At 42.0% G+C, this 21,213-nt stretch overlaps 2 protein-coding genes across 7 annotated transcripts in view; one reads left to right on the top strand and one right to left on the bottom strand.

Moving 5' to 3' along the window:
- Positions 1 to 16,880, top strand: part of pde7a (phosphodiesterase 7A) — a 358,425-nt gene extending 341,545 nt beyond the window's left edge. For all 3 annotated transcript variants that reach the window (XM_085993047.1, XM_085993048.1, XM_085993049.1), the window contains 4 exons: positions 4,242 to 4,386; positions 6,929 to 7,025; positions 8,323 to 8,403; positions 15,087 to 16,880. In XM_085993047.1, coding sequence (XP_085849173.1) covers positions 4,242 to 4,386; positions 6,929 to 7,025; positions 8,323 to 8,403; positions 15,087 to 15,265 — 502 coding nt within the window. In that variant the 3' untranslated portion in view covers positions 15,266 to 16,880. The remainder of the gene's footprint in view (positions 1 to 4,241; positions 4,387 to 6,928; positions 7,026 to 8,322; positions 8,404 to 15,086) is intronic.
- Positions 2,133 to 21,213, bottom strand: part of mtfr1 (mitochondrial fission regulator 1) — an 86,790-nt gene continuing 67,709 nt past the window's right edge. For all 4 annotated transcript variants that reach the window (XM_085993052.1, XM_085993054.1, XM_085993050.1 and 1 more), the window contains exon 8: positions 2,133 to 2,372. In XM_085993052.1, coding sequence (XP_085849178.1) covers positions 2,235 to 2,372 — 138 coding nt within the window. In that variant the 3' untranslated portion in view covers positions 2,133 to 2,234. The remainder of the gene's footprint in view (positions 2,373 to 21,213) is intronic.

The following is a 21,213-nucleotide window of genomic DNA, read 5'->3' as shown; positions in this document are numbered from 1 at the left end:
CTATTTTTAACTATGACTACTTGGGCACGCCACGGGCTGGTACTGCATTCAATAATGCCTTCCCGCAGGAGTCTGTCCACTTCCGCCTTGATAAAGTGTCTGTCTTCCAGACTGTACCGTCTACTTTTGGTCGCTATGGGCCTACAGTTCGGAGCGAGATTAGCGAATAAAGAGGGCGGGCTGATTTTTAAGGTTGATAGGCCACAGACTGTGAGTGGCGGCTGGGACCCGCCATATGCTAGCGTGACACTTTCGTGGTGGCACTGGAAGTCCAGGCCCAAGATTACATTAACACAGAGTTCTGGCATCACGAGGAGTTTAAAATCCTTGTAGTCCGTGCCTTTTACAGTCAGTGTTACCACACAGTAGCCCAAAATGTCCGAAGTGTGGGGCTTAGCAGCCATAGCAATTCTGCTCCGTGTAGGGGTTACCGTTAATGAGTGCCGCCGTACCAGGCTAGGGTGGATAAAACTCTCGGTACTCCCACAGTCAATTAAACATTTCGTTAAATTCCCGTTTACCTGTATGTCCATCATGGATTTTGTCAACAGGTGTGGCCTGGATTGATCCACCGTGATCGAAGCCACTGTTGGGCCCTGGGCGGCCGTTGAGTCGGAAAAAGATGGCGGATCCCAAGATGGCGGCCCGCACGAGGCGGTGACGGAGTTGGAAATCGGATTCCCCCTGCAGACTTTGCTAAAATGCCCCTTTTTCTTACATTTGAAGCATGTAGCGTCCTTCGCTGGGCATCGTTGTCTGGGGTGCTTGGCCTGGCCGCAGAAGTAGCATTTCGGGCCTCGAGACATTGCCGCTGTAGTAGGACTCCTGGGTGAACTTCTGTGTGGGGACTCCGACGGCGTAGAGCTGGTCTGAGACCTGGATGGGGAAGATGGCTGATTCCAAGATGGTGGCCCCCTCGGCGCGCACGAGGCGGTGAGGGCCGCATGGCCGGAAGAATAAGAGTCAGAGTTTTTCTGGGCCACGTCCAGCGATCGCGCAGTGGCCACTGCCTTTTTTAAGTCCAGGACCTCCTTCTCCAGCAGTCTCTGCCGGATATAATTCGATTTGAGGCCCGTGATGAAGGAATCGCGGACCAATTCGTCAGAGTACGCGTTGGCCATCACGGCCTTGCAGTTACAGTCCCGGACCAGGTCCTTTAGGCCCTGTAAGAAATCGTCCATTGATTCCTCTGGTCGCTGCCTGCGTGTAGCCAGCAGATGTCTGGCGTACACTTCGTTTACCGGCCTCTGGTATTGGGCCTTCAGGGTAGTGATGGCCTCCGTGTAAGAGGTGGCGTCCCGGATGAACGAATAAATCCGATGACTTACGCGAGTAGTCAGTAGACTCAGTTTATCTACCTCGCTAGCGGATGAGGCCCCCGCGAAGAGTTCGAAGCATTTGAGCCAGTGTCCAAATTGATTTGATGCTTCAGCAGAATGTGGATCCAAGTCCAGACGCTCTGGTTTTAGGAGTCGATCAATCCTAGTATTCTTTAGTGATTAAAATTGATGGGCCTTCAATAACCACAAAACTAGAAGTTATAGACTTAAACAAGTTGGCTTTTAATCACTAAGATCAGAGCTAACATCTCAACACGCCGACTGGTTCACAGGAATGAGTCATACAGATCCTGGGATCTTTATGTAAGAGAAGTCAGGGGCGGAGCCAAGAGCCAAGACCTGGAACCTCCCAGGTTAGTCGGGAAAGAGGAAGTGAAACTATACACAGTGGGGGAGGGTAATATACATGAGTGCAAAACGAATACAGGATCAAGACAAACAGATTTCATTACAGTGGGAAAGTGTGAGGTTATCCACTTTGGCAGGAAAAATAAAGCAAATTATTATTTAAATGGAGAGAGATTACAAAATGCTACAGTTCAGAGGGACCTGGGGGTCCTTGTGCATGAAACACAAAAAGTTAGCATGTAGGTACAGCAAGTAATCAAAAAGGCAACTGGAACGTTGGCCTTTATTGTAAGGGGGTTGGAACTGAGATGAGGAGAAATTTCTTCTCTCAGAGGATCATAAATCTGTGGAATTCTCTGCCCCAGAGAGAGCTGTGGAGGCTGGGTCATTAAATACATTTAAGGTGGAGATAGACAGATTTTTTACAAGATAAGGGAGTGAAGGGTTATGGGGAGCGGGCAGGGAAGTGGCTTTGAGCCCAAGATCAGTCATGATCTTATTGATTGGCAGAGCAGGCTCAAGGGGCCAAGTGGCCTATTCCTGCTCCTATTTCTTATGTTCTCCTCCAGCCTTAACACCCTCCAAGGTCTCTGCGCTCCTCCAATTCTGGCCTCTTTCACATCTCTGATTTTCTTTGAAATAACAACAGAAAATGCTGGAAAAACTCAGCAGGCCAAGCAACATCTGTGGAGAGAGAAATAGAGTCAACGTTTCAGGTCAAAACTGTTCGTCAGGACTGAAAAAACACAGGAAATGAAACAGATTAAAAGGCCAGTTTGGGGGCTGGGAAATGGGGATGAAAAAACAAAAGCGAAGTGAAGAGACATTAAGAGGTATTCAAAACGAGACGAGATGGTGATAGGACTAGTAAAGAGACAAAAGACGGCTCTAGATTAGGTGTGAAATGCGCTGGTAAAATGAGAGACAGCTGCCATGTGGGAGAGAAAAAAAAGGGGAAGGGCACAAAACAAAGGTGTGGATAAAAAATATAAAAATATATGTAAAAATGTAATAGGGGCCGAGGTTATGATCTGAAATTGTTGAACTCGATATTGAGTCCGGAAGGCTGTAAAGTGCCTAATCAGAAGATGAGGTGCTGTTCCTCGAGTTTATGCTGGGTTTCTGTGGAACAATGCAAGAGCCCGAGTACGGTGAGGTCTGAGTGGGAATGGGGCGGTGAATTAAAATGACAGGCGACCGGAAGCTCGGGGTCATCCTTACGGACTGGACGGAGGTGTTCCGCAAAGCGGTCACCCAATCTGCGTTTGGTCTCCCCAATGTAGAGGAGACCACATCGTGAGCAGCGAATACAGTATACTAGATTGCAAGAAGTACAAGTAAATCGCTCTTTCACCTGGAAGGGGTGTTTGGGGCCCTGGACAGTGGGAAGGGGGCGAGGTATAAGGACAGGTGTTGCATCTCCTGCGCTTGCACGGGAAGCTGCCGGGGGAAGGGGTGCTGGGGGTGATAGAGGAGTGGACTAGGGTGTCTCGGAGGGAGCGGTCCCTACGGAATGCTGGGAGGGGAGGGGAAGATGCGTTTGGTGGTGGGATCACGTTGGAGGTGGCGGAGGATGATCCATTGAATGTGGAGGCTGGTGGGGTGAAAGTTGAGGACATCGTTGGCGGCCGTGCCTTCAACTGCCTAAGCCCTAAGCTCTGGAATATCTCCCTAAACCTTGCCAACTCTCTTCTTTAAGAGACTCTTTAAAACTTGCCTGTTTGACCAAGCTTTTGGTCACCTGTCATAATATCTCCTTAAATGGCTCAGTGTAAAATTTTTTTAATGGTCCTATGGAGCGCCTTGGAACGTTTTACTACGTTAAAGTTGCTATATAAATGCAAGTTGTTGTGCAAAAAGTCAACAATCTAGAGATAGATGTTTAGAATTTAGGCAGACTTCTAGTAAATTATTTTCCTCAATGATTGACCTACTGTCAAACTTACTGGGTAGAGCTCTGGCATCACAAGCTGATATAAATGGAGACTGTGATCTAGTTAGTATAGCTGCTTGTGGCATTTGACCTCTGTGCTTCAATCGTGCAGTGGATGCTCTAGATTTAAGGGCAAAGACTACTAGCCTTGATATCCTGCTTTGCCTTCATAGTCGGTTATGTAGTTTGGATTTCTTATGACCAAAATTCTTCTTAACAGTAGGGAAATCCTTGTCAAATCAGCTGGAGAATACTGATGGAGATTTTTAAGAAATACTGGCAAAATTTCAAGGCCACTTGTGGCATGGCATAAATGGGCAAATCTAACCGCACGGTGTTGACACATGTAGCCCAGGCAGAAATGGAGACTTTCACAGCCATGATTCCAGTCCTTTCTAGATTTAGACCAAGTGGAACGTGGAGGATGTTTCCATAGAAAGAACTAGAGTTTACCTCCAATATCAAACTCTGAAATGAAAAAGGTTAAGGTCATTTGTACCTCGCCAATTCCAGCTCTACAGGAACGTTATCTCACCACTAGATGTATAATATTTTTTAAGCTTTCGTAAAATGATTACCGTATATCATATAAACAGTATCTACACATTTTTTTATTAAAGCTATCAAATGGAAAGCCAGTTGGGTTCCCTAATTCTAGCCACAGACATAAGCCGCCAGAATGAGTTTCTATCACAACTCAGAACTCGCTTGGACATGAGCGACCTATCTTTAGATGATGCCAGCCATCGACATTTCATGCTGCAGGTAACCTTATTTCAAAATTATTTTCTGGAGTTAAATATTTAAGTGGTTGCATTTTATTTTCCAAGTGCAAGCTTAACTCAAAAACTATTTTGCTTCACATTTGACAGTTACAATGACGTGTCTGCATTGGACTATGTAGCTTACCACTACAAATGTATCCATATTAATTTTGCAATGGACTTTGATATTTTTCAATTACATACTGCTAACTCTTGATGAGGAAGTAGCCTTCCAATATTGTTTTTGTGAAATTGTAATGTTGCTTTCAACTCAGTTGTTTTGCAGTAGAAATATACATATTTGTAAGAATATTTCAGAATGGTAAATAATAAATAGTGCATATGTGTCATTTTTACATGGATATTTTTTGAACACTCATGAGTTTTGCAGCCCCTGAACAACAATTAATTCCTTGGATTTTATCTACATGGGACTTGTGTTTAGTTCCCATATCCTGCCAAAGGTAACTGATATCTGTTTAGTGGACAACCTGGAAATGTTGCAGTTATAGAAACATAGAAGATAGGAGCAGAAGTAGGCCATTCGGACCCTCGAGCCTGCTTTGCCATTCAATGCGATCATGGCTGATCATCCAAATTCAGTACCCTGTCCTTGCTTTCTCCCCATACCCCTTGATCCCTTTAGCCTTAAGAAATATATCCAACTCCTTCTTGAATATATTTAATGTATTGGCCTCTACTGCCTTCTGTGGTAGAGAATTCCACAGGTTCACCACTCTCTGGGTGAAGAAATTCCTCCTAATTTCTGTCCTAAATGGCTTACCCCTTATCCTTAGACTGTGACCCCTGGTTCTGGACTCCCCGTTGTTGTAATGAGATACTGTCTAATGTTTTTTAGGTGGTTAGTTAATTTACATTTTTTAAAATTTGGCCCGGCCACAAATTTGAAGGAAAGCTCCCACATTTTTATAGTAAATGCAGATTAAGCTTGTGACAAATAAGACTTGTATCTGAACAGTTCTTCTTCATGTTTCAAACTCCTTGGCATTCAGTAGAAGAGCACCCTTGGCCCATGTGTGCGATCTAAAACCCACAAGATATATTTGTCTTTGACAAAATATTTCTTTCATTGATCCGGCTTTTACATATCCGCAACATTCTGGAAGGTTCAACAATGCAATTTATTATACTTTTTAATAAAATCCATTGATGCACCAGTTCTCCTTGGGTGAATTATTTACTGTGAAATCTAATGGAATGAATGTTACAGCCATAAAATAATTTTATACATTCTATGCTACATAAAACTTTTCTGTTAACTGATTTGTAAGGTTGTCAGTTTTTAGAAAATTTAGTGGCTGATGAAGGAAATCCTACCACCCACTGTGTATGACTCTAAACCCGTAGCCTCCTTCTAAATAAATCTTTCGGTATTTAATATTATTTCCTCACGCCTAGTCTAAACCTCTAATGTCCTGAAGTTTGTGTACATCCTGAACATTTTACCTAGTCTAAATGATCAACAGTTCTACTGACTTCCTCAATTTCATTCAAACAAAATTCCTTTCCTTGCTTCTGGCTGTAGCCAGGTTAAGTGCTATGTTGGTTTGGAAGTTGTATGGAAAGGTGTTGCTCAAATGTTTTAGAGCAAGATCCAAAGAGCATGTCTTATAATACTCCTGTGAAGCACCTTGGGCTGTTTTACTACATTAAAGGTGCTATATAAATACAAGTTGTTGTTGTATGTTATCTCTTCCACTTCTACATATGCATTTCTTCCTCTTGTGGGCTGTTTCCATTGATGTCTCCTCCACTTGTGCGTGGGTGTGTCTTCTCCATTTTTGTGGGTCTCCTGCTCTTCCCCTTCTCTAGCTACCTGTGTTTCATCTTCCATTTGTTTGTATTTACCTCGTTCTATACAGTGTCCCCATCTCCATTTCAGTGTGTGTCTCCTCTTCCTCCCCGACTTCTCCTGTGTGTCTTCTCTTACTTCTCTATACATCTCTCTTCTGTTTTTAACTCTCTCTTCTGTTTGTGTGCCTGCAACACCTTTTTTTTCCTTATTTCTGAAGGGGCTGGGGAGTGTGTTGGGTGGGGGGCAGCCACAGATTGAGAGAGTTAGACAGTTAGCAGTAGCAGATTGGACGGTGGGGGCAGATCAGCATTTTGGGCTCCTTTTGAGGATCACCAATATGGACTGAGATGATCAAACGTTCTTCAGGACACGTCAGCTCCTGTGCTGTTTGTGTCTGGGGCCACAGCTGTGGGCATGAACTGTTGGGATGGATAAATATTTTGAAGTTTTGCTTTATTGTTTCTGGGGAATTGAGAGATTTTTTTTGTAGAATTTCACTTGGATAGGTAAGATACATTGCTAATGTTCTTTGGAAAATGTAGTGTTGATGGACTGAATGACCCTTTCTCATCCAACTTCCACACAATCTTTTATTATTTATAGCTGTTAACTACAAAGTGATAGGAATTGTGAAAAAAAAACTTATTTAAAATAGTGAGCTAACGGAAGAGAGAAAAATAAAAGAAAGACTACCTTTTCAAGTAAATAACTTTCGTTCTTATTACAGATAGCACTGAAGTGTGCAGATATCAGTAACCCATGCCGGCCTTGGGAACTGAGTAAGAGATGGAGTGAAAAAGTATCACAAGAATTCTTCCATCAAGGTATATTCAGTAAAGTGGCTCAATTTACAGCATTTTCTTAACAAACAGCATTAAAAACGAAAATAAGTACACCCTTTTCCCACATCCCCACCCATAAACTGCACCACACTGCACCTACAGGGCTTGGTTTTGGGACCAGTGCTATTCAACATTTTTATGAATATGGCAATATAAATATTAGAAATGTCATTAGTAGTTTAATCTCTTAGTTGGTGGGTGTTCTCAAAACAGCAGGAGTGATTAATAAGGAAGAGGATGGGGAAAAGCTTCAGGAGTATCTCGATTGTTTGGTAAAGTGAGTGGATAGTTGAGAGGTACAGTGAATAAATGCAAGCCTGTACTTGGGGACAAGGAATTAGAGATTTATAAGATTCATGTTAAATTATGAACCAAAACAAATCAGGAAAAGGAGTCTGGGGTTGTATTAGATAGATCCCGCAGGACCAAAGTCTGGCATCGATCAGAAAGCTAATGGAATATTGGGTTGCATAAGGGGAACGGAGAGTAAATCAAAGAAAGTAATCCCACCTTTCGGGCCCCGCTGAGAGTATTGTGTTAATTTGGAACCCACACTACAGAAAAGATGGAGCTGAGCTGGAAAAATATAAAAATGAGTTACTAAGGTGATAAGTAGGCTTATCAGAAAGTGTAATGTGTGGATTCTGCCTGGAGGTACCGGGTAACCTGGAGCCCTGTCTTGGGGCCTGCGTGACCCAGACCACCTCCTAAAAAAAAGTAAGAATGAGCCAATTTGAGATGGGTCATAAGTTAATAGCAACCCTCTCCTAAAACTTAGTGATACCCTGTAAGATCCCAACTTCCTTAAGCACGACCCTAGTTATCCCTCTGAGGCAGCTGGACCCTAGGGGCAGTTGCCACATTAGCGTTATCTCTAAACTGCTGTCATTCTCGCTATGCAAATAGCCTTATCAATAGCACCAACATACAGTGTCTTCACAAAATATGTGTATGTCTTTTTCGTGAAGGAACATTTTAAAACAAAAAGATGCACCTCAATGTATTTTATTTTTTCATGAAACTTTATTATAGGATAAGACAATCCATAATATTTCTGTACATTGCATGGCCGTTTATATACTTTTGTATAATTTGAAGTGTGTATTACTGTACTGGTGTAAATTAAAAGAAAAATACTTGTAATAAAATATGGTGCTTTTGCTTAACGCTCAGTTTGGGAGAAAAATGTACTACCAAATAGGATAACTTTTGAAATTTTAATACATCAACAATCATCATGAGACAATTTATATTTAAACTGATTTTTTTCCCTATTTAGGGGATATTGAAAGGCGATATAAGCTAGATATAAGTCAGCTATGTGATCGCCATACAGAAACTGTAGCCAATATTCAAATAGGTGAGTGATTTGAGTTTCAACAAAATGCAAAGCAATTGACTTTTGTAATGTTTAACTACTGCAGTTATTTGGGCACAATTATGATACTAATGCGGTGGTCAAGAACTCAACCAGCAGTTAGAGGTATGTGTTGAATGTGAGAAAATCAATTCAAAAATTCAGCTCATCATATCTTACCTTCAAATTAAATGTTCAGACCCAGGGTCTCAAAGAAAAGCAAGTAGTGTTTTGAAATTTGAACCTGTATCTAAAGGAGAAAGTTTGGAATAGGGAGTTGTGAAAATTGAGTAAAAGTAAAGGAGAGGAGAGAATAGAGAAAAGGTAAGATAGGTGAGAAGTGTTCAAAAGTTTCTATTTTCACTTAATCATTTTAAGTCTCAACTTCAGTTGCCTAGTGTCAACATTACTACTCCTGATAATTTGAGTAGCTTTACACTGGTAGCATATTTGTGTCAGAATTGCAGTTAAAGCTGAAAACTATATTTTTTAAAAAGTCATTCAAAGGGACCTAGATTTTCCCAAGACCTGTTGTTAGTCTGGGGGTTAAAAAGTAAAAGTGAAACTATTAAGTCCTCAAGTAACATTCAGCAAAGTGTAGCCCAGTAGTTCAGGTAGACAGAGATCATGGCGTCCAACCAGAAATGCATAATTTTGAATACCAGAGCAGTTGGTCACTCCAACTTACATAGTCATAACGGCACAGAAGGAGGACATTCCGCCCATCGAGTCCATGCCAGCTCTCTGTAGAGTAATCCAGTCAGTCCCATTCCCCGCTCTATCCTCGTAGCCCTGCAAGTTTATTTCCCTCAAGTGCCTATCCAGTCTCCCCTTGAAAACATTGAGTGTCTCCGCTTCCACCACTTCCATCGGCAGCGAGTTCCAGGTCCTCATCACTCGCTGAGTAAAAAAGCTTTTCCTCGCATCCCCCTGTATCTCTTGCCCAAAACCTTAAATCTTTGTCCCCTAGTCCTTGTACCATCAATTAGTGGGAACAGCCTTTCCCCGTCTAGCCTATCCAAACCCGTCTTAATCTTGTACACCTCTATCAAATCACCCTGCAACCTCCTTTGCTCTAATGCAAACAAATCCAGCTTCTCCAACCTGTCCTTGTAGCTGAGATCCCCCATCCCCGGAACCATTCTGGTAAATCTCTGCACCCTCTCAAGTGCCTTCACATCCTTCCTTAAGAGTGGTGACCAGAACTGGACGCAATACTCCAGTTGTGGCCTAACCAGCGCTTTATAAAGGTTCAACATAACTTCTCTACTTTTGTACTCAATACCTCTATTTATGAAGCTCAAGATCCCATATGGTTTCCTAACCACTCTTTCAATATGTCCCGCCACCTTCAGGGACCTATGCACATTAACTCCTAGGTCCCTCTGTCCCTGCACACTCTTTAAAACTGTGCCATTAAGTGTATATTGCCTCTCCCTGTTCCTTCTGCCAAAATGCATCACCTTTGTCAAACGCCTTCCGAAAATCCATGTAGACAACATCCATTGCATTCCCTTCATCCATCCTCCCCGTTACTTCTTCAAAAGATTCAATTAGATCAGTCAAACACGATCTGCCTTTTACAAATCCGTGTTGGCTCTCCTTAATGAACTCAAACCTCTCCAAGTGCCCGTTAATTTTTTCCTTGATTATTGTTTCTAAAACTTTACCCACCGCTGATGTTAAACTGACTGGCCTGTAGTTACTAGGATTGTCCTTACACCCTTTCTTGAACAATGGTGTCACATTTGCCACTTTCCAATCCTCAGGCACCTCCCCCGCATCTAGGGAAGATTGGAAAATTATGGCAAGCCCTTCCGCTATCTCCTCCCCCAATTCCCTTCGCAACCTGGGATGCAAGCCATCTGGACCAGGCGACTTATCCACTCTAAGCATACCCAGCCTTTCTAGTACATCCTGTCTAACAATTTTCACCTTTTCCACTTCTACCGATATTTTGTCAGCATCCACCTCCTTAGTAAACACCGATACAAAGTACTCATTGAGTATTCTAGCCTTGCTCTGCGCCTCTAAACATATATCGCCTTCTTTGTCCCGAATAGGGCCCACCCTGCCTCTTACTACCCGCTTACTGTTTACATGTCAGTAGAAGATTTTTGGGTTCCCTTTTATATTAACCACCATTCTACTCTCTCATTCTCTCTTTGCCAATCTTATTTTCATCTTCACTTTCCCTCTCAACTTACTGTATTTGGTTTGGTTCTCCCATGAAGAATTTACCTGACATTCATCATACACCCTCTTTTTTTTGTTTCATCATCTTCTCTATCTCCCTCGTCATCCAAGGAGCTCTTGCTTTGGTTCCCTTACCCTTCCCTCTTGTTGGGGTGTACCTAGCCTGTACTTGGAACATCTCTTCTTTAAAGATCACCCATTGTTCCATTACAGTTTTTCCTGTCAGTCTTTGGTTCCATTTCACCCTGGCTAGATCCTTTCGCATCCCATTGAAGTTAGCCCTATTCCAGTTTAGAAGTTCCACTCTAGATTGTTCCTTGCTCCTCTCCATTGCTAATCTAAATCTTATGATACGATGATGACTTGTGCCCAAGTGTTCTCCCACAGGCAGTTAGTCGACCTGGCCCACCTCATTCCCCAGCAATGCCTCCTTTCTAGTTGGGCCAAGAACATATTGGTCAAGGAAATTCTCCTGAACACATTTCAGAAATTCCTCCCCCTCCTTTCCTTTTACCTTAGCATTATCCCAATCGCTATTTCGGTAATTAAAGTCTCCCAATATCGCCACTCTATAGTTCTTGCATATCTCTACGATTTCCCTGCAGATTTGCTCCTCTACCTCCCTTTCACTATTTGGAGGCCTGTAGAATACCCCCAATAGTGTGATCATAATCTTTTTGCTCCTCAATTCTAACCAAATGGAATCTGTCCTTGTCCCCTCAAGAGCATCCTCCCTTTCCAACACTACAATGTCTTCCTTAATCAGCACTGCCACTCCGCCTCCCTTTTTTCCTTACAAAAAGAAAATACTGCTGGGAATCTGAAATAAAAACAGAAAATGCTGGAGAAACTCAGCAGGTCAGGCAGCATCTGTGAAGAGAGAAACAGAGTTAATGTTTCAGGTCGAGTGTGGCATCAAGGAGCCCTAGTAAAACTGAAGTCAATGGGAATCAGGGATAAAATAGTACTCTAGTTATACCTAGCACAAAAGTAGATGGTTGTTGTTGTTGTTGGAGGTCAATCATCTCAGCCCCAAGACATCGCTGCAGGAGTTCGTCAGGGCAGTGTCCTCGGCCGAACCATCTTCAGCTGCTTTATCAATGACCTTCCCTCCATCATAAGGTCAGGAGTGGGGATGTTCGCTGATGATTGCAGTGTTCAGTTCCATTTGCAACTCCTCAGATAATGAAGTAGTCCATGCCCGCATGCAGCAAGACCTGGATGACATTCAGGCTTGGGCTGATAAGTGGCAAGTAGCATTCACGCCACACAAGTGCCAGGCAATGACTATCTCCAACAAGCGAGAGTCTAACCACTGCCCTTGACATTCAATGCCATTACCATCTCCGAATCCCACACCATCAACATCCTGGGGGTAAATATTGACCAGAAACTTAACTTGACCAGCCACATAAATACTGTGGCAACAAAAGGTCAGAGGCTGGTTATTCTACGGCGAGTATCTCACCTTCTTACTCCCCAAAGCCTTTCCACCATCTACAAGGCACAAGTAAGGAGTGTGATGGAATACTCTCCACTTGCCTGGATGAGTGCAGCTCCAACAACACTCAAGAAGCTCGACACCATCCAGAACAAATCAGCCCGCTTGATTGGCACCTCATCCACCACCTTAAACATTCACTCCCTCCACCACCGGCGCACCTTGGCTGCAGTGTACTATCTACAAGTTGCACTGTAACAACTCACCAAGGCTTCTTTGGCAGCACCTCCCAAACCCGCGACTTCTACCACCTAGAAGGACAAGGGCAGCAGGCACATATACACAGCATCACCTGCCGGTTCCCTTCCAAGTTACACACCATCCTGACTTGGAAATATATCGCCATTCCTTCATCGTCACTGGGTCAAAATCCTGGAACTCCCTCCCGAACAGCACTGTGGGAGTACCTTCACCACATGGACTGCAGCGGTTCAAGGTGGCGGCTCGCCACCACCTTCTCAAGGGCAATTAGGGATGGGTAATAAATGCTGGCCTTGCCAACGACTCCCACATCCCATAAACAAATTTTTTTTTTAATCTGGTATTTTTGCCTCCAGTTCCCCTGTTTTATTATGGATAATGTGCATTGCTGTACAGACAGTTTACCCCATTATTAATAGCAATTCCTCTCACTTTATTTTTAGCCACCTTTTTGCACTCCTGTTCAAAAACTATTTATTCCCTTTCCATCTATGTCGTCCCTTAGTTTAGTCTTTCCTATGCTTTCCTTTCCTGTTTTGTTTATATTTAGGCTGGTTTCATTTCTTGTTACGAATGCTTCGTGCATTCAGATAAAGAGCCTTCAATTTTAACTTTTTACCATTATTCCCTGCTTTCACATTATTCGCTGATTGGCTATTACTGTCCCTTCCTGTCACACTCTGCTTATCCCAGATCACTAAACTGCTCCATTGCCTTGACTTTTCTCTTCAGATTTTTATATTACCCCTCACCAGATCCCCCCCCCCCCTCCGGCTTTTAGTTTAAAGCTATACCTACAGCCCTAATTATTCTATTCGCCAGGACACTGGTCCCAGCCCAGTTTAAGTGGAGCCCATCCCAACGGAACAGCTCCCTCTTTCCCCAGTACCCCATGAAGTGAAACCCCTTCCTCCCACACAACTATTTGATCTGCTTGTCCCAATGCCAATTTGTGCGTGGCTCAGGTAACAATCCAGAGATTATTACCTTTGAGGTTCTGCTTTTTAATTTGGGCCCTAGATCCTCACTCTCTCAGCAGAACCTCATTCCTAGTTCTACCTACGTCATTGGTTCCGACATGGACCACAACAACATGGATCCTCCCACTCCAAATTCTTCTCCAGCCGCGTGGAGATAGCCTTAACCCTGGAACCAGGCAGGGAACACAGCCTTTAGAACTCCCGGTTGCGGCTGCAGAGAACAGTATCTATCTCCCGGACTATACTGTCCCCTACCACTACAGCATTCCTTTTCACTACCCCCCAGAATGGCCTCCTGTACCACAGTGCCATGGTCAGTTTGTTCATCCACCCTGCAGACTTTGCCCTCATCATACAGGCAGCAAGAACCTCATACCTGTTAGATAAGGAAAAAGGCTGAGGCTCCTCTAGCACTGCACTTGGAGTCCTCTTACCTGCCTGAGTTGCTGTCACACCGTCTCTGACCACTAACCAGACAGGTACCACTACCTAACCTAAGGGGTGTGACTGCCTCCTGGATCAGTGTCCAGATAACGCTCCCTGATGCCCCGCAATGTCTGCACTTCGGACTCCAGCTCAACAACTCTGAGCTGAGGTTCCTCGAGATGCAGGCACTTACTGCAGACGTGGTCGTCCGGGAACGCGATGCTCTCCACAAACTCCCATATGTTGCAGCACACCACCTGCACTGCCATCCCTATATAACCTTGTTTTAGTTATTTAATTAACTTAGCTTATAGTTTAACTAATTACTAGATCAAGTTTAAATTATAGGTCGATTAAATATTTACCTGTAACACAAAGCACTACAAGTATTGGAGGCAAGAAGCAGCACCGCCTTCCCCCTCTGTTCCAAATTCCCAACTTTTAACAGTCTGTTTAAGTGCACTCCATTTAAGACCACTCTGTGCGTCAGCAGATACTGATTACTTTTATACCCTTGGAGCCTCAGCCATGTTAAAAGTGCTGACTCAGCTCCCTGCTCACAGTAATTAGTACCTATTCAAGACAAACACTTATAGCTGATTGACAGTTAACTACCACTGACGAGCAGTTTCTGTTAACTACAGTTTTTAAGGTTCTATGTTAAATTCAAAATGTTAAACTAAATTTCAATTTTTATAGCTAGGATTCACCCAGTACTTTAGCAAAATACTGCAGATGCTGGAAATCTGAAATAACAACAGAAAATGCTGGAAAAACTCAGCAGGCCAGGCAACATCCGTGGAGAGAAATTAGAGTCGACGTTTCGGTTTCTCTCCCAGCCCTGCCTTTCGATCTATTTCATTTCCTTTCCAGTTTTGAAAAAGGGTTCGACCCGAAACGTCGCCTCTAATTTCTCTCCACGGATGTTGCCTGGCCTGCTGAGTTTTTCCAGCATTTTCTGTTGTTATTTCACCCAGTACTTACCAGACTTCCACTCTATCTCCAGATTCCCAGCTTTAACACTCTGTTTAAGACTACTCATTAATCACGATAGAAGAAACTTTCTTTGATTTCAAGGTTAAAGAACCATTATGTTTAAAAGTATTTATATGTAGCAATTAGTGTTTTATTTACCTATTTGAAAATTTGTGATATATTGAGTGACTTGTAATTCTTCCCTGTAACTAGAAAAAAGTGTTGAGGTTAAATGGTACATTCCTTGTCTATGACTTGGTTTTTGTGCTCTGTTGAAAACACATGGTTATTTTGTAGCCTTTAGATACAAGATAAATTTACTCTTGTAGTTAACACTGTTTATCATTATTTATATAAAACTTAACATGTTTATTATATGTTAATTAAGATTTTGCTTTGTGCATCAGGTTTCATAGCTTATGTAGTTAAACCTCTGTTTGTGGAGTGGTCTCGATTCTTCAACACCCGACTGTCTCAGACTATGCTTGGACACCTTAATTTGAATAACGCTAGCTGGATGGGATTACTACAAGAACAGACCCAGAGTGAAGATTCTACTGATTCTGTTTGTGAGGAAATGGACTGACTTATTACCTCAGGAAAGCCAAGAATTATTTCATCCCACTCACTCCATTCATTCTACTGGAGCTGGACAATGAATTTTCAGCCTATTGGTCTGAAGGCAAAAGGGATGATTCTTTTAGGTGAGGGGTTGAGATATATTTGTAGGCTCCAACTGCCATGGTTGCATGTGTACCTATGCCAACATTAATGTAATTCCATGCTTTTTTCAAAGCACCATATTGCTTCTTTGCCCCTTGCAAGGCCTGAAAAAGCAATACACAAATACCTCAGTTGGCTTTTGTGAGACGTTGAGCACATAAACTGCAGTGATGGCCAACCTGAAGGGAATGGGGAAAAGGAGGGTGGCAGTGTCCCAGAAAGTGCCATTTATTAACAGTTAGTTTGAATACTGTAATACAGACTGATACTTACAATTTCTGCACTTGGGGTTTTCTGTGGTTTTTTTTTTTATTTTTTTTTAAGAAGGCTAAAATATGAACTTAGTGAAAATCTTCTGATGTTGGTACAAGAAGAGTTTTTATTCTCTTCCTGCCATTTTGGAGTGACTGAATGCATGCAAAGAAGCCAGTCCTTTTCTGCCTCAGAGATTTGTTTACAATGCTGTATTTTTGATACTTTGGTTCTGGTTCTTGCCTTGAAGCATAGTGGAAAAGGAACCACTAATTTGGGAAATGCTATTTGGTAAGAAGATAAACAAAAAATAAATGCTGCAGCTCATTTTTAATCTTTGTGATGCCATTTAAGTTCCCATGGAAGCCTCTCTTCTGCCATGGTGTTCCTTTAGTGCACTGTGAATCCAGCCTTCATCTCCGACCACAACCAAGCTTTACTTCAGCAAATATGAGAACGGAGTGCTGCTGGCCTTTGCCTTTTTGGGGGAAGAGTTGAAGAAACAACTTATAAAAACAGATTAGTGGGTGAAGACATGTGGTTTTCATGCATGAACTGCACTTAGTGATAGTGGCAGTAGTCCATTCTAAAGATCAGCTCAGGATATTTGCCTGTATTTCTGGAGCAAGTGATAGTGGTAGCCAAGTAAATCAGAACATAGTGCCACTTTCACCATTCTGTTTTCTTCAAAATGTGATAAACATACACGAATTAAACAGCCAGATTGAAGAAAAACTGTAAAATTGTTACAGATGCCTTAAAACTATGCACAAAGCTAAGTGACCAAATCTGTTTTTATTTTGAAAAAGTGCATTGTTCCTCGACTTTTTGCGAGTGAATTGTTACTCCCCTTTGGGCCTTGTTTGATGTGAATAGATGAACCCTTTGTAGGATAAGATTTCAAATGTTATTTTAAACTTTTAACATTCCATTTTGTATTTTACAATGTTTTAAATAGTTCTTGATTGTACAGTAAGCACAACTGTATCTTAAGTTTGGCGTTTTCCAGTGAAACAAATTGGTGCTTTTCTCTTTTTTAGTTAACTTGTATTTCAGGACTGTTTGAGAATTCTGTTTACAATTTGTTGCAACAGCCATCTTTGAGAGATGAAGGCTTCAACGTTAAGCTTAGGAACATTACAAGGTTGTTGGCAGAGTTGCCATATTCATATTTTGATGTGCCTGTTGCCGTTCAAAATTTTGATGAATAAAAAAATTGACATACATTTTGAACTACATGTCTGTTTGATCTGTGAAATTTGAACACTTTGAAATTCAGTACTTTATTGATGGTAGTTTGCATTTCATTTGTATTACATAGGACCAAGATTTTGGTTTAGTCATGCATCCAGTAAAATGTGGCAGAAATATTCATACATGGCTTTTATAATAGCACCAGTAACTGATTTTGGAAGTCTGAAAAATCATTGAACAACTGCAAAGATCTGTAGAAAGACTACATTTAGCTTAAAAAAATAAATTGTTCTTGTGAAAAAAATTATCACCCACATTATTTTGTAACGAGCAATTACTATTTAATGACTTGTCTATTAATGTCACCATTGCCCAAGTTATATTTACAATCACTTGCTTGCATGTGAGACAGAATGATGATTGTAAAAATAAAGACTTAATCAATTGGTGAGGCTCATCTAATCCATCGTGCACAGTGGAATGGAAGACCAGAGATGGGACAGAAAATTAAATACACACAAGATCACTGGATATGCTGAGGGAGTAATCTGAAACAGAAATTACTGCAATTGCATGGATAAGAGATATGTGTCTAAGGTCAATGCCATATTAGCAACACCCAGTTACGTATTACATTAAAATACGTTTATATAGCATTTATATAGCACCTTTCACGACCTCAAGACGTCCCAAAGCACTTTACAGCCAATGAAGTGTAGTCACTGTTGTAATGTAGGAAAAGTGGCAGCCAATTTGCTCACAGCAAGTTCCCACAAACAGTAACGTGATGATGACCAGATAATCTATTTTATTAGTAATGTTGATTGAGGAATAAATATTGGCCAGGTCACATAGAATTACATCGAATATACAGCACAGAAACAGACCATCGAATATACAGCACAGAAACAGACCATTCAGCCTAACTAGTCTGTGCTGGTGTTTCTACTCCACACGAGTCTCCTCCCATTCCATTTACCTCATTTCAGTATATCTTCCCTTTTCTATCATGTACTCATCTAGTTTCCTTTTGAAAGCATCTAAGCTATTTGCCTCCACCACATTCTAGCCACTCCCTGGTCATCTACAGACCTAGCAACTGAGCCACCTCCATTCCTAGAGGCAACCATTGACATGCAGCAGCCATCCACCTTATTTCCTCCTCCAACAGGGGACACATTTATATACGGAAGCACGGGTAAATAGAATTTGGCACTCCTACTGTGTCCAGAGAGACCTTTTACAATAAAGCAGATTGTTAGTTGGTGAGAAATGCTGCTGTATTCAGAGGTTCTGATAAACTCAGAAATAGGGGTACAGTTTTCTTTGGCTGGGCTGTGTCATGTAGTTAACTTGTCTGTTTTAAGAGTGATTGCTTTATTGATCAGGATGATTGGCTGCTTATTTGAGCAGCCATTGGGCAGATGTTTCTTGGCTCAAAATTTGGAGATTTTTGCAACTGATTGATGTATGTGTTAGGTGACCAACCCTGGTTCAATGAAGTTTAGAAGAGCATGCCAAGTGCAGGACCTGGACTAACTGAAAATGAGATGCCAACCTGGAGAACATGCAACATAGGGCTACATGCATGTTAAACACCAGTACTCATTTTGGGTTCCACCCAAACCAGGCCTCATTACAGACTTGGTCCAACTGTGGATCCAAGAGCTCAATTGCAGAGATGAAGTGAGAGTGACCGTTGAAGATATTAAAATTGGGCATAACAGGGCAAGATAACCAGGATTCAATTGCAGCACCAATGTACAAGGTGGAGGTGTAATGGGTTAATTCATACTGAGTTAAACGATATAGAGGTCTGTATATTGCATTTACCCAGCTAAGTTTTAAAACATGATTAGGTGACTGTTGAGAGATTAAACTGCAGAGCAACTCGTAGGAAGATTAGGGAGGATGTCTGGTCGGCCAGGCAGGCAACACATGTACAAGATAACATATCGAAGAATTTGTTTATTATAAATTACAACAGGGTTCCATTCTTCAAAGTATGGTGGGACTAATGAGGATGTGATTGCTTTGCAGAAGTAACCCGAGAACAAGGCCAAAAGTCAGTGCTTTGCGCGCCATAACAAGGACTGTTATCTTAAGGAAACATGTAACGAGCAACACCACCTGACTACGGGCAATTAGATGGTTGTAAAGCAATTAAGATGAGGCCCATAGTCACAGGACGTGATGGGACCAATTGATAACTGGAATGTGGGACTCGGGGGCGGCAGGAAGAGGAAATGTCACGGTTTTATAATTGCAATTTAGCTATTACTCTATATGCTGATAAGCTTTACCCCCCGCCCCAGGGCAGGATATAACTGATAAGATTATGTATAAAAATGTAACGCACTAAACTTTCGGTGGTGTTGGATTCAGACAGCGATCTGAATGGTTTATTCAGGCCTGGGGAGAACCTTTGTGACTTCAATTAGTTGGTCTGTCTTTCTTACAACAAGCCGGTGACGTCAACCTTGTATATCACTTTGGGGGCTTACATCAATTGGCGACGAGGATGGGATATGCGATCTGAACAAGACTCTCGGACAACGATAACCCAAGACGGGTGAGTATGTTTTAATTACCACCTGTAAAATTAGAGGTTAATCGCTAGCGAGACATCAAGTAAGGATCGACGTACAAAAGAACTATAAAAAGAAAGACACCTTTAATTGAAGGCGGTTAAAAAGTAAACCGACAGGGGTGGGAAGTCCACTAACCCGGGAGGCGGGAAATCCTTTAAGCCGGGAGGCGGCGAAACCTCAGATAGGGGCAGGGCGTTCCCTAAGCCGGGAGGCGGCGAAACCTCAACAAATGCGAGTGAATGAAATAAAACCCTACAGTCACAAAGAGGTTAAAACGGACAAGGGTGAGGTCTGTCCCAACGCTTAGCCTGAGCCGGATTAAGAGGACAGTAGTCCCACGTGATGGCCAGGATCAAGTAGGATGCAGGGAGCCACAGACCCCACAGTATCAAAACCTCGTGACTAAAGGGTTGGTGTGTGTGTTTAACGAAACGGAGTGATTAACAGAAAGTGAGAAACCAAAGATAGAGGGAATGGTAATCTGAGCTTGGTACCAGAAACAATGTAAGGAATCAAAACAGAAGGGAGAGATAAAGAAGGAAAAAGATCTAATTTGCAGGCAAACCAATTTGAAAACCCAGCAAAGGAAAAAAAAAATAAACAGGGATTTGGAAAGCTAGGGAAAGCTGCTGAGTCCGATTTAAAAAGGAAGAAAAAGATTAAACTTAAAGCGTTACCAACATGGAAGTTATTAGCATCTGTACCAAGACAAGTAAAACACAAGATTTGCTGAGTGAAAGGAACCTTAAAAGTATGCTGGAATTTCAGGCTGTATAAAATTGTGTGTTAAAGTGTGAATGTTTTCCTGACTAGGAGTGTTTAAGAGGTTACAATATTCCTTTGTCTGAAAGTCTGTCCTTTTAAAAAAAAAAAAAAAAAAAAATGTCTGCTGTGTGTGTATTTTAGCTCCACCCACTTCTGTGTGTTAAAGAAAAAGCATTTAACCCTTTTGTCTCATCTTGGATTTTGGAAGTTTTAAGTGTGCGAATAAGATTGTGCCCTCAGAATGAAAAAAAACGATTACAATTTAGGTTAAGCTAGAGTGTAAAAACTGAGAAGAGTAACAAAAAGTTTGTTTAACAAAAGATTAAGTTTCAGTCTAAGATTTAACCTTGAAGTTATGAGGTAAATTAACTTGTTAAAACCAGACTTTCATTGTGGCCACAGTGAAATTCTGGTTGGTGTAAATTGGTGTAGTCTGAATTGAATAAGATAACTCCACTCCGCAAGAATATCCGATAGTGGCAGGTCCCTCTACAATATTCAAGTGACTATGGTACTGGGAGCCCTATAGAAGGCGGGACTAGAGTTAAACCCTAGAAAAGGTACAGGTAGGGAAGGATGAAGTAATCTACCTAGGATACATAGTAACACAAGGGGAGAGACAAATGCCCGAAGACAGAAAGGTGGGTTAATAAAGAACAGTACCTTGAGAGCCAGGTGATAACTAATCAGAATCAGTGTGACGTGTGGCCATTGAAGGAAGCAGATTAAAGACTTAGGGCTGCTCGATCGGGAGTTTGTGATTCTGTGTAATACGGAGGATTTAAGGAAATTGGCCAGTAATAATTTTCCAAAACTCCCTGGACTCGGCAAAGGTCCCGGCAGACTGGAAAACTGCTAATGTAACACCCTTATTTAAAAAGGGCAGTAGACAGAAGGCTGGAAACCATAGACCGGTTAGCCTAACATCTGTGGTAGGTAACATTTTGGAGTCCATTATTAAGGAGACAGTAACAGGACATTTGGATAATCATAATTTAATAGGACAAAG

The sequence above is a fragment of the Somniosus microcephalus genome, chromosome 7 (assembly GCF_052327205.1).
Source record: "Somniosus microcephalus isolate GS21.2 chromosome 7, FLI_Smic_1.0, whole genome shotgun sequence".
Classification (NCBI taxonomy): Eukaryota; Metazoa; Chordata; class Chondrichthyes; order Squaliformes; family Somniosidae; genus Somniosus; species Somniosus microcephalus.
This window is presented reverse-complemented; position numbering and strand designations above follow the sequence as displayed.